General features: G+C 47.2%; 1 protein-coding gene and 1 long non-coding RNA gene across 7 annotated transcripts in view; one reads left to right on the top strand and one right to left on the bottom strand.

Annotated features, from left to right (window-relative positions):
- Positions 1–402: 402 nt before the first annotated feature.
- On the bottom strand, positions 403–10,169 carry LOC138437681 (uncharacterized). The gene is made up of 4 exons (XR_011256108.1): positions 9,585–10,169; positions 5,184–5,364; positions 2,221–2,346; positions 403–1,406 (listed from the first exon to the last, which is right to left on the bottom strand). It is a non-coding gene; the product is annotated as an uncharacterized lncRNA (long non-coding RNA).
- A 92-nt stretch (positions 10,170–10,261) lies between these two features.
- Positions 10,262–11,497, top strand: part of ATG16L1 (autophagy related 16 like 1) — a 44,229-nt gene continuing 42,993 nt past the window's right edge. For 2 of the 6 annotated variants that reach the window (XM_069585193.1, XM_069585182.1), the window contains exon 1: positions 10,264–10,563. In XM_069585193.1, coding sequence (XP_069441294.1) covers positions 10,449–10,563 — 115 coding nt within the window. In that variant the 5' untranslated portion in view covers positions 10,264–10,448. Of the gene's footprint in view, positions 10,564–11,497 lie in introns of all 6 variants that reach the window. The other 4 variants (XM_069585238.1, XM_069585220.1, XM_069585202.1 and 1 more) reach the window with 3 other exon arrangements.

The following is an 11,497-nucleotide window of genomic DNA, read 5'->3' as shown; positions in this document are numbered from 1 at the left end:
AGGGAAAGAGAATGGACTTGGGAGGCACGAACCCCAAAATGTCTATAGCAGGGCTGGCAGCTCCTTCCTCTCCCATGGTACTTGGGTTTCATCACCATCTCCTCTACTTCCCTGAGAAGCACATGTCAAGGCAGGATTAGATGCAACAGATTTACACAGGGAGACGCCTGGGAGGAAAGCAGGGAGACGGGGGTCACCGGATGAGGCTGGGAGAGCTGTCAGACCACTTGCGGGCCAGACCCCAGGAGGGAGAGAAGGAGGAATGGAAGTTACAGAGGAAGGCTCTCAGCCTGCACCGAGTTCTAGTGACGCTTCAGCCAGATGAACATCATGTGAACATCTAAACACGGCCGGGGCGTCTGTCTTCATCAGCTCTGGCTGCTCTAAGAGGACACCACAGCCTGAGGGGTTAAAGATATTTATTTTTCACAGTCTGGAGGTCAGGAAGTCCAAGATACAGGTGCCAGAAGCTTTTACATCCAAAGAGTGCTCTCTTCCAGGTTTGCAAACAGCCCCGAAGAGAGAGGTCATCTGTCAGATGGTCTCTTCCTAGGGGGCACTCATCCCATGCAGGGCACTAATTCCATTCAGTGGGGCTCCACCCTCCTGATCTAATCACCTCCAAAGGCCCTGCCTCCTTGGTTGAGCTTCCATCAGAAGCATATGTATGTATGTTAGTTGCTCAGTCATGTCCGATTCTTTGCAACCCCATGGACTATAACCTGCCAGGCTCCTCTGCCCATGGAATTCTCTAGGCAAGAATACTGGAGTGGGTTGCCATTTCCTTCTCCAGGGGATCTTCCTGACCTAGGGATCAAACCCTGTCTCCTGTATTGCAGGCAGATTCTTTACCGTCTAAGCCACCAGGGAAGCCCAAGGAAGGGAAGCCCAGGGAAGGCTTATTGCCCATGGTGGAGTCAGAGAGAAGCATGAAGGGCTGTCAGTCAATTTGACTGCCCAGTAGGAGATCTAAGGGACATAAGCTCAAGGCCAACACTCAGACCTTCTTTATTTTAAAAATGCAAAAACTCTCCTTAGTCTGAAGCCTACACAAAAGCAAATGGACTGGATTTGAGCTATTGGCTGTATTTTGCTAACCCCTGGTTTAAATTACAAGTTAAAGATTTCTGTTTGCAGCTGAAATCCTCCTAACTTCCACAAGGGGTGAGTACTGCTAACATTAGGAATGCTGACTTCAGTCTGCTTGCCATTCTAATTCCCCTAGTAAATTAGTCCACCCACACTCAGACTTACCGCATCTTACTTAAGTTCTTGCTTGAGTGAGACAATGAGTGGTTTTTCTTTTTCTCCTGTCCACTCCTCACACCTCTTGAAGCAGGAAATGTTTAAAGTTTCGGTAATGGGTGTGGGGTAGGTGCAGGGTTTCCGTAAACAGAAGTCAAGACCTGAGAAGAGAAAAATGATCTTAAGCTTTTTTTTTTTTTTTTCATTTTGGCCATGATGCCTGACACACACACAGGATCTTAGTTCTCTGACCAGGGATCAAACCTGTGCCCCCTGCAGGGGTCCTAACCACTGGATTCCTAACCACTGGCCCACCAGGGAAGTCCCATTAAGCTTACAGTTTAATAAGGCACTAGAGAGCCACTAGCAGGAATCCAAGATCTGATTGTCTTCTAGATACATCCTACCACCCCCCTTCCCAACCAGAGCAGAAAAGTCATTCACCCTTGCCTCCCTGGCCGGCCAGCTCCACTTCCCTTTCTCCTCATCTTCTCTGCCGGTTTTTAAAAATAGCTACACACTAACATTCTGGGAATGAGAGGAACATTTTTTTTTTTAACATTTGGCAACTAAAATAGGCTATCAGTTCTATATTGTTAGTATTTCTTGAGGCATATATTTAATTTTCTTAAACTCCCTTTAAACTTAGTTTTATGTTTTTATTTCTGGTTACAAACATTAATATCTGCAGCAGCAAGTTCTGTTTTGCCAGTTGTCTTACTCTCATGTAATCAACTAACATTGTCTATGGGTTTCAGTGTGAAGCATGCATTTTACTTTATGTGTGTTTAATCATGAAATTTAATTTTGCACACTATTTGTAATTTTTTTAAACAAAAGGGACTAATTTTGTTGGAAACAAACACACATACAAATACACACACACACCCACACACACACACACACATCCCTAACTGGGATGCATCAGAGAATAGCTGAAAAACTTCCAGGTGGCAGTAGTGGTAAAGAACACACCCGCCAATGCAGGAGATGCAAAAGATGCATGTTCCATCCCCGGGTGAGGAGGGTCCCCTGGAGGAGGCATGGCAGCCCACTCCAGCATTCTTGCCTGGAGAATCCCATGCAGAGGTGCCTGGCGGGCTACAAAATAGGGTTGCAAAGAGACAGACATGACTGAAGCGACTGAGGCATCTGGATTTGTAGAGACAGTTCAACACATTGCTGCCTCCATTGTTGGCCTTCTGAAAGACAAAATGTCAACTTGTTATCTTGACAAAGAACCCCATATCCTGATAGGCAATATTTATTTAGTTTGTTGTTTAATCAAACACCTATTCCGAGGCTGGGTGCTTTCTATTAATCAGGATTCTTGGGTGGCAAGAGAAAATCAAAGCCTAGAGTAAAGAAGCCTTAGTGAAACACGGGGACATACCAGCTCGGGTAGCCAGACTGGGAAGATGGGGCTGGGCTGCCCTCAGGAATGGTGGAACCTGGGACTCTAATGCCGTCAGGGTCTTGGTTTCTTGTCTCCTCTTCTCCCCATGTGCTTACTCCATTTTTTCAGGTTAACCTTTCCATGAGATCTGGGAGGGGACATGGCCACTAGCAGGTCCCCAAGCGTAACCTCACTTCCTAACCAAAGGAGAAAAAGAGCTCTCTCGCAGATCCAGTTTCAAAACTTCCTGTGGAGGACAGTGACAGGCAAGGACTCCTGTGCTTACCCCTGGAACCAGTTTGTTGCTTGAAAGGTCAGGGGGAAAACAGGACTATAGCCAGGAGCCTGCACGCATGCTCGGTCATGTCTGACTCTTTGTGGCCCCATGGACTGTAGCCCGCCAGGCTTCTCTGTCCACAGGATTTTCCAGGTGGCATGGGAGTGTGTAATTTCCTCGGTTCTGTCTTGTCACAACAAAAATTTGAAGTGACAGACCAACGTTAAAGCCCTTGGACAGACCATGTCACAGCTCTGGGACAGATCAGTGTTACAACTCCGTGTTACAGCTCAGTTTTATTTAGAAAATAAAGGAAAATATACCCTCGAGGCATGAGGGCATGCCGACCCAAAAGATGTGAAGAGAAGCGAGAGAGAGAGAGAGAGAGAGAGAGAGAGAGAGAGAGCGAGAGCGAGCAAAAGAGAGAGAGCGAGGGCGAGCCCCGGCCCTTCGGCGCCTCTGTTTATGTTTTTTCTCCCCTGGGCCTGCCCTATGGAAACCGGGCCAGCCAGGGGTGCCGTTTGTTCACTCCAGTCCTCAGACCTTCCTTTGTTCTATTTTCACGGGCTTTTCCCTTCCTTGTCTTTTAGCCACCGCCATTCTGGACTCCTTTTTCCTATTCTAAATACCTAACACAGGCAAGAATACTGGAGTGGGTTGCCATTTCTTTCTTCAGGGGATCTTCCGACCCAGGCATCGAAACTGCATTGGCAGATGGATTCTTTCATCACTGAGCCCCCTGGGATGCCCGCAGCCAGGAGGGTGGATTGTTAATAAAAGAATGGGGGTGTGGAGCTGGGCAGTCTGAACACTTGTGTCCTATACTTCCCTTCTCCTGGGAAATGTCCCTTCCCCGCCATCGGAGGGAAGACTGACCCTGCCTCTTTGCCACATGGATCGCTAGACAGGCATCTGCAAGTCCAGCAGCCTCTCCTCCCAGGAATTTAGACCTGCCAACTTGGTCTACTGCTTGCTTGTACTGTGGAGATGCTGGAGGCACCATTACCCCACCACCAGGGAAACGAAAAGAGCTGGACCACAAGACGAAGGGTGCAGCAACTGAGAGAGAGAGACAGAGGCAAGGAGGCAGGATCTGCATGCAGGCTCTAGTCCAGCCACATCCCCCTGCCAGCCTGATGCTACACCCACACTTTCCCTTAAGGGAGAGCGAATCACTTGTCTGCTGCCTGCGATCTGAAGCATTCTCACTGATTCTCTATCTCATCCTGAAAAACCCCAGCCAGAACCCTGACGCCCTGACACACAGCACAGACACGTATGGTTAAACGGCTGGGTTCTGGCAGAGAGCTTCCTCCACTGAATCCAAGCTCTGCCTCTTAACGATGTGACATCAGACAAGCTATTTGACCTCTGCGTGTCAATTCCCTCACTTGTAAGAGGAAATACTGACAGTACCTACATGGTAGTGTTGTGAGCATCAGATAAGCTAATCCACGTACAACAAAGTACCTGGCATGAAGTATCACTCAATTAGGTATTATTTACCTAATTTGCCAAACAATACTCAAGTTGGTATTATTTATATTGGGCTTCCCAGGTGGCTCAGATGGTACAGAATCTGCAACATGGGAGACCCAGGTTCAATCCAGTGGGAGAGGGCAGTAGTGTCTGGGAGAAATATGTCTTCAAAGCGTAAAGAGGCAAATCAAGGGGGAAAATTCCCAGAGACACACACCCTCTAGCCGTTGTCCCAGCTGGTTAGATGTGCCATCTTGAATCCTCCAGCCACCATTCCAGACACTTGGCTGTTAATTTATGGAAGGGATAACAAGGACTTTCTCTTAAAAAGTTAAACTTTACTATAATGCTTGCATTGGGGTATAACAATACCACATGTCAGATAACACCCATGTCAGATAGTCATTTTTAAAATATGAAATCTACATGTCAATATATATATATGGAGTGGATGAGGAGAATGGCATGGGGTTTAGTCCATGGGCACCCAGAGTCTTTATAATGAAAATGTCCTGTAGTATTTACTTGTATGTAAATGCAAACACAATAATAAACGCAATAACTCTAAGGAAAGGGAAACAAGGAAAAGCCAAGGGGCAAAAATGTTGAGCGACACATGCCTGAAAGGGAACATCATTATCATCCAAAAAGTGACGTCTGGAGGAGTCATCAGCATGTCTGAACACCCATGTCAGCTGGAGTCTTGGCTATCCTTGGTTCACTCTGGCAATCACTAGGTTTACTAGGCTACAATGGACAGTTAACACAGGAACATGGTTAACTTACCTTGTGTGCGAGCGTGCTAAGTTGCTTCAGCTGTGTCCGACTCTTTGCGATCCCATGGACAGTAGCCTGCCAGGCTCCTCTGTCCATGGGATTCTCCAGGCAGGAATCTTGGAGTGGGATGCCATTTCCTTCTCCATTACTTGGCTTACTTTCACTTTAAGTGATCTACTTTTGAGAAGAGCTAAAAAGGAGTGGAAATAGAGAATAAAAATCAAGAGCCATAGTTTTTTAAAAACCAGGAAGTTATATTTTTTAAAAAAGAATAAACGAGAAAAAAAGAACAGAAGAGAATCAAAACCCCTGGTCACTGCCTTCCGGCTGGCTCTTTTTTTTACTTTGTAAGTCCTTATATTTATAATCACATTCAGATTCTCCTTCTTGCACAATGAGCTCCTTGAGGTCAGGATCCAAGCCTGGACCATCTTTGTTTCCAGGCAGAGCTAAACCTATGCCTGACCCACATTAGGACCCAACTGTTTGACCACTTGCTGACTGAAAGTTAAAGGAAAGCAAGAGGACCAAAAGGGAAAGGACTGGAGTCAATAGGCCCATCTTTGGAAGGTTGGACTTGAGTTCCTCAGAACCAGAGCATCATTTCACATTTATCGTACATCCATTCCAGACCGTCAGAATCCACTTCATAGATACTGCTACTGCTAAGTCACATCAGTCGTGTCTGACTCTGTGAGACCCCACAGATGGCAGCCCACCAGTCTCCTCCATCCCTGGGATTCTCCATGCAAGAGCACTGGAGTGGGTTGCCATTTCCTTCTCCAATGCATGAAAGTGGAAAGTGAAAGGGAAGTCGCTCAGTCGTGTCCAACTCCTAGCGACCTCATGGACTGCAGCCTACCAGGCTTCTCCGTCCATGGGATTTTCCAGGCAAAAGTACTGGATTGGGGTGCCATTGCCTTCTCTGCATTCCATAGATACTGCTCTCCAAAAAGGCATGCTGAATCCTTTAGACACTATTTACCAGAAAAACAACACAAACCACTCTTAAGATCCATAATTTGTTTCTGGAATATTCAGACAAGCCACTTCCCCCTTCCCCTTCCTATTACTCATCCCCCTCCAGCCATTCCCCTCAGGGCCCTGGGAACACACCTGCTCCTTGCCAGGATACTCTCCCTTTGGGGCACTGATTTAAAATCATTTCAAATTAGTCTTGGTTTTGAGTATTCTGGAGCCAAACTGCAATGTCAGCTGACTCAGAGATTGCACAATGGAGTGCAGTAGTTCGGGCACAGAGGCTAAGGTCAAACTGCCTGCATTTGAACCCAGGTGTGCCCAGATCAGTGACTCAAGTCCTGCATGCCTCAGATTCTTCATATGTAAATAAGGCTAAAGATGCTAACAGTAGCCAATAACAACCTTACTGAGCATGACTGTTGAGAGAGTTAAAAGAATTAAAATACATGAAATTTTCAGAAAAGTGCAAGGCCCATAATATTGTAGAAGGGTTCCTGCTTATTAGTTATCTCCCACAAAGCTGAAGAAATTATTTTATCAATAAATTTATGTTCATTTCTGATGCTAGGAAAGACCCTGATGCTGGGAAAGATTGAGGGCAACAAGGGAAGGGGGTGACAGAAGATGAGGTAGTTGGATGGCATCACCAACTCGATGAACATGAGCTTGAGCCAACTCCGGGAGATGGTGAAGGACAGGGAAGCCTGGCGTGCTGCAGTCCATGGGGCCGCAAAGAGTGGGACATGACTTGGTGACTGAACAATTGCAACATTTGTTCCTATAACTTTTTCTTGCCTATTTGGTACATGTATGTTGTTCAGTCAATAAGTCATGTCCAACTCTTTGCAACCCCATGCAAACGACAGGCGTCCCTGTCCTTCACTATCTCCCGGAGTTTGCTCAAGCTCATGTCCATTGAGTCAGTGATGCCACCCAACCATCTCATCCTCTGCCACCCCTATGTACACGTATAATGCACAACAATTAGGAAATGCATATAAAATATAGAAAATACACACAACAAAACAACACCAGCAATGCTATTGCCCAAATATTTTTTTATATTCCACTCATTGTTTAAACAACATTTACTGAGCACTTAATATATGAAAGGCTTCAAGGGAATTCCCTGGCAGTCCAACGGTTAAGACTCTGTGTTTTCACTGCCAAGGGTCCCAGTTTGATCCTTGGTGGGGTAGTTAAGATGCCACAAGCCATGCCGCAAGGCCAAGGTGGGAAAAAAAAAAGAAACGCTTCACACTTTCACTGGAGATAAAGTGATGAACAAGGACAGACGCAGCTCTTGCCGTGGAGGTTACAGTCTGGTGGGGGTGGGGAGACATGCCTAACCAAGTAATGAATGATAAAAAACACGTAAAGCTGCAACTGTGTTAAGCGCTAGAATGGAGAGGCACATGTGTCATGGGGAGATCTGACCTAGATGTGAAGGTCTGTTTTTTGAAGGTTGTGAGGAAAAGACTACTGAGCTGAGAATTAACTCATAGGAATCAACTCAGAGAAGTCAGATGGGAAGAGTTTGCCCAACAGAGGCACAATAAATCCAAAGGTGATACAGCGAGAGGGAGCAGAAGAGAGGAGGTGCCGCCACTGAGGAGGCAGTGCACACTAGACACAGTTGGTTAGGGACAGGGCAGACCTGCAGAGCTTTATAACCTTAACTTAAACATTGTATTCTCTATTCATTCAACAGACGTTGCCTATGAGGATCCAGCGACATTTACATCAATTCAATTTATATCATATACCGTAAGTCCCCTACGTACAGACAAGTTCCATTCCAAGAGTGGGTTCGTGAGTCCAATTTGGTCATAAGTCCAACAAAGTTATAATAATGCTATCAGCTATATAGTACTATACTGTAATAGCCTTATAATACACTTCACACAAATAGTACTTAAAAAACAAACACAAAAATAAAATATTTTAAATCTTACACTAACATAAAAAGTACGGTAGTACTGTAAAACAGCTGGCATACAGGGGCTGGCATTGAGTGACCAGGCAAGAAGAGTTACTGACTGGAGGAGGGAAGATGGTAGAACTAAAGGGTCACCAGCAACAGAAGGTGGAAGGCAAGCTGCAGCGTCACTCACGCCTGACGTTGATGGAACACACATTCGCATCTTTGAAAGTTCGAAATGTGGCGGTTTGTATGTAGGGAACTTATTAATGCTTTTATTATAAACTTTTTTTGAACAATAAATATACAGTAATTTTACTCTCATTGGTGGAAACTAGGACTTCCCTGGTGGCTCAGGTGGTAAAGCGTCTGCCTACAATGTGGGAGACCTGGGTTTGATTCCTGGGTTGGGAAGATTCCCTGGAGAAGGAAATGGCAACGCACTCCAGTACTCCTGCCTGGAAAATCCTATGGATGGAGGAGCGTGGTAGGCTACAGTCCACGGGGTCACAAAGAGTTGGACACAACTGAGCAACTTCACTTTCTTTCTTTCTTTCTGGTGGAAATACAGGTTTTCTTCCCCCCAACTTTCCATTCTTATTAACAATGCTGATGGCTTCCTCTTTGTGGTCATTTGTCCAAGCATCTGTTGGATACATTCCTGTAAGGGGAATTGCTGTTCCTGCAAATTCGTTAACCTGTTTTAATCACAATCTTGTGTGTTGGGGGGTGGGGGCGGGGTGGAAATCAGCATACTCAGCTGTCTAGAGCTGAGACTAGGCTCTTTTGAGATTGGTACCACTGTTACACATAGAGGCATTTTTGGTGACTTTCAGAACCTGCTTCTTTATTTGCTTCAGTGTTAGGAAGTCCCTGCTATTTCTGATCCCCATGGGTTTTTCCCACTCAGTACTGGCTGCCAACGAAATATCTTTGTGGCTCTAGAACTTTAACTGCCCTACTCCTGAGCGCCACAGGAGATCAAAGGCTTTTTTATCTGCTTGTGAAGCATCTTCCTCTGAACTTTAGACAGAGAAAGAGAAGGCAGTTTCTGACATTGCTTTCCTCTCCGCTGCCTCCTACTTCATCCAGTTCCAGTCCAGGTAATAAATTCACTGACTTGCTAAAGGCAGATGGAGCTCAGGTTTCTACTACAGACTAGGTATTCCATTCTACTTAACTGACACATACCATATTCTCCTGAGACATCCATCTCCCATTTTTGTCTAAAGGCAAATCGTCTTTTTTTTTTTCTTTCAAAATCCTGCTTGTATCCCCACCCTTAAAATACCTTCTAAGGACCCATTTACTTTTAGGTCGTAGACAATTTCTAGGCTTCTAACGATTATTCACATTTTCTTTACTTGTTCTTTGCAATCCATTTCTTCATTGCAAAAAAAAAAAAAAAACAAGTCTTTTTCAAGACTAATGCGATGCTCTTGCTAAAGCAACCAAACTTTGATTAAGACTTAGAAAGAAACGGAGTAACTAGGTAAAGTTAAGCTTACCATGCACAGGCAGTGTGAACTGCATTATATCGGTGCTACTTTTAATCCTCACGGCAATCCTGTGAGGTAGGTATCATTCCTTCCCCGTTTAGGGGCCGTCCCCATTTCACCTGGGCTTCTCACGTGGCGCTAGTGGTAAAGAACCCGCCTGCCAATGCAGCAGATTTAAGAGATGCAGGTTTGATCCTTGGGTTGGGAAGATGCCCTGGAGGAGGAAATGGCAACCCACTCCAGTATTCTTGCCTGGAGAATCCCATGGACAGAGGAGCCGGGCGGGCCATAGTCCATAGGGTCGCCGAGACTGCAACACAACTGAAGAGCTTTAGAGCGCGCGCAATTTTACAGATTAGGAAGCTGAGGCTTAGGAAGGTTGTCACTTATCCTTGATCACACAATTACCATGTGGGGAGTTTACTTATGCTCAGTAAACTGACCTGAAGTAAACAGGAAAAGCAAGCAAAGGGGACAGCAGGTGGGCGGAAGCCGCCCTTTCACCGCTTCCTTCCCCAACCCCTGGACCAAACCTCCAAAGTGTCCCGCACGCCTCCCAGCGGCCACATCTCTGCCACAGGCACTTCCGGTATCGTGATGATGTCATCAGCCAGCGCCTCAAGTCAGCGCCGGACGCCGGCGTGCGCGTGGCGCGAGACGTCGAATGAGAAGGCGGGCTTTCCGGCTCAGTTCAAAGCTATTTCCGTCAGGAGCCGGAAGTCCGTCCCGGATGGCTTCGGGGGTGGCCTCTGCGTGGAGCTGATCGCAGGGGCCGCTGGCCTTCCCGCGCACGCTGGTTCCCTCATGGTGCGGGCCGCGGCCGCCAGTCTGCGTTCGGATCGGCGGCGCTGACGCGCCGGGGCAGCACGCGACATGTCGTCGGGCCTCCGCGCCGCCGTCTTCCCGCGTTGGAAGCGCCACATCTCGGAGGAGCTGAGGCGCCGGGACCGGCTGCAGAGGCAGGCGTTCGAGGAGATCATCCTGCAGTGTGAGCGGCGGGCGGGCCCGGAGGGCGGGCAGGCCCCGGGGGCGGGCGGGCGGACCCCGCCGAGGCACGCGGGGCCGCCAACAGGAACCCCAGGCAGAGCCCCGGCGCCTCTCGCGCGCCTCGCTGCCGCCCCGGGTTCCCAAAGCCTGGCACAGCCCCATGCCTTTTGTATCTTTTCCTCTTTTCCGTTTATCCTTGGGTGTGACTGTGGAGGGTTTCCCTGCAAGCTTTGGATTTTCTTCAAGGGCAGGCGCCGTGCACGTTTGTATGTGTAAATCCCAGCTGCTCCGCACACAGTGCTTGTGTAATTAAATAGGCAGCTTCCAGAAACGGGCTATTTCGGGCATCGTGTTACTGAAACGGGCACTGACTTGAAGCATTAGCGTGGTGTTCTGAGTATCACGAAGTGTTTGCCTTTCATTTCTCAAGACCTGTCCTCACACTCCGCCTTGGTGTTCTTTGTGACACATCCTGAGTCTTAACTCACTTTTTAGTTGGGACTTTGTAGGCTTTACTGTTACTGAAAACTTGGATATGAAAAAGGTGGCCCACACCCACCGCCACCGCAGCAATTTGAGTACAAAAATGTTTGTGCCCTTCAGTTCAGCTCAGTCATGTCCTAATCTCTGTGACCCCATAGACTGCAGCTTCCCTGTCCATCACCATCTCCCGGAGCTTGCTCAAACTCATGTCCATTGAGTCAGCGATACCATCCAACCATCTCATCCTCTCTTCTCCTTCTCCTCCTGCCTTCAGTCTTTCCCAGCATCAGGGTCTTTTCCAGTGAGTCAGTTCTTTGCATCAGGTGGCCAAAGTGGCCACTCAGCTTCAGCATCAGCACTTCTAATGAATATTCAGGACTGATTTCCTTTAGGATGGACTGGTTGTGCCCTTAGATGCCTTCTAATGAGCATTTGCTTACCTCGCCCCCCAT

Source organism: Ovis canadensis, chromosome 1 (assembly GCF_042477335.2).
Source record: "Ovis canadensis isolate MfBH-ARS-UI-01 breed Bighorn chromosome 1, ARS-UI_OviCan_v2, whole genome shotgun sequence".
Lineage (NCBI taxonomy): Eukaryota > Metazoa > Chordata > Mammalia > Artiodactyla > Bovidae > Ovis > Ovis canadensis.
This window is presented reverse-complemented; position numbering and strand designations above follow the sequence as displayed.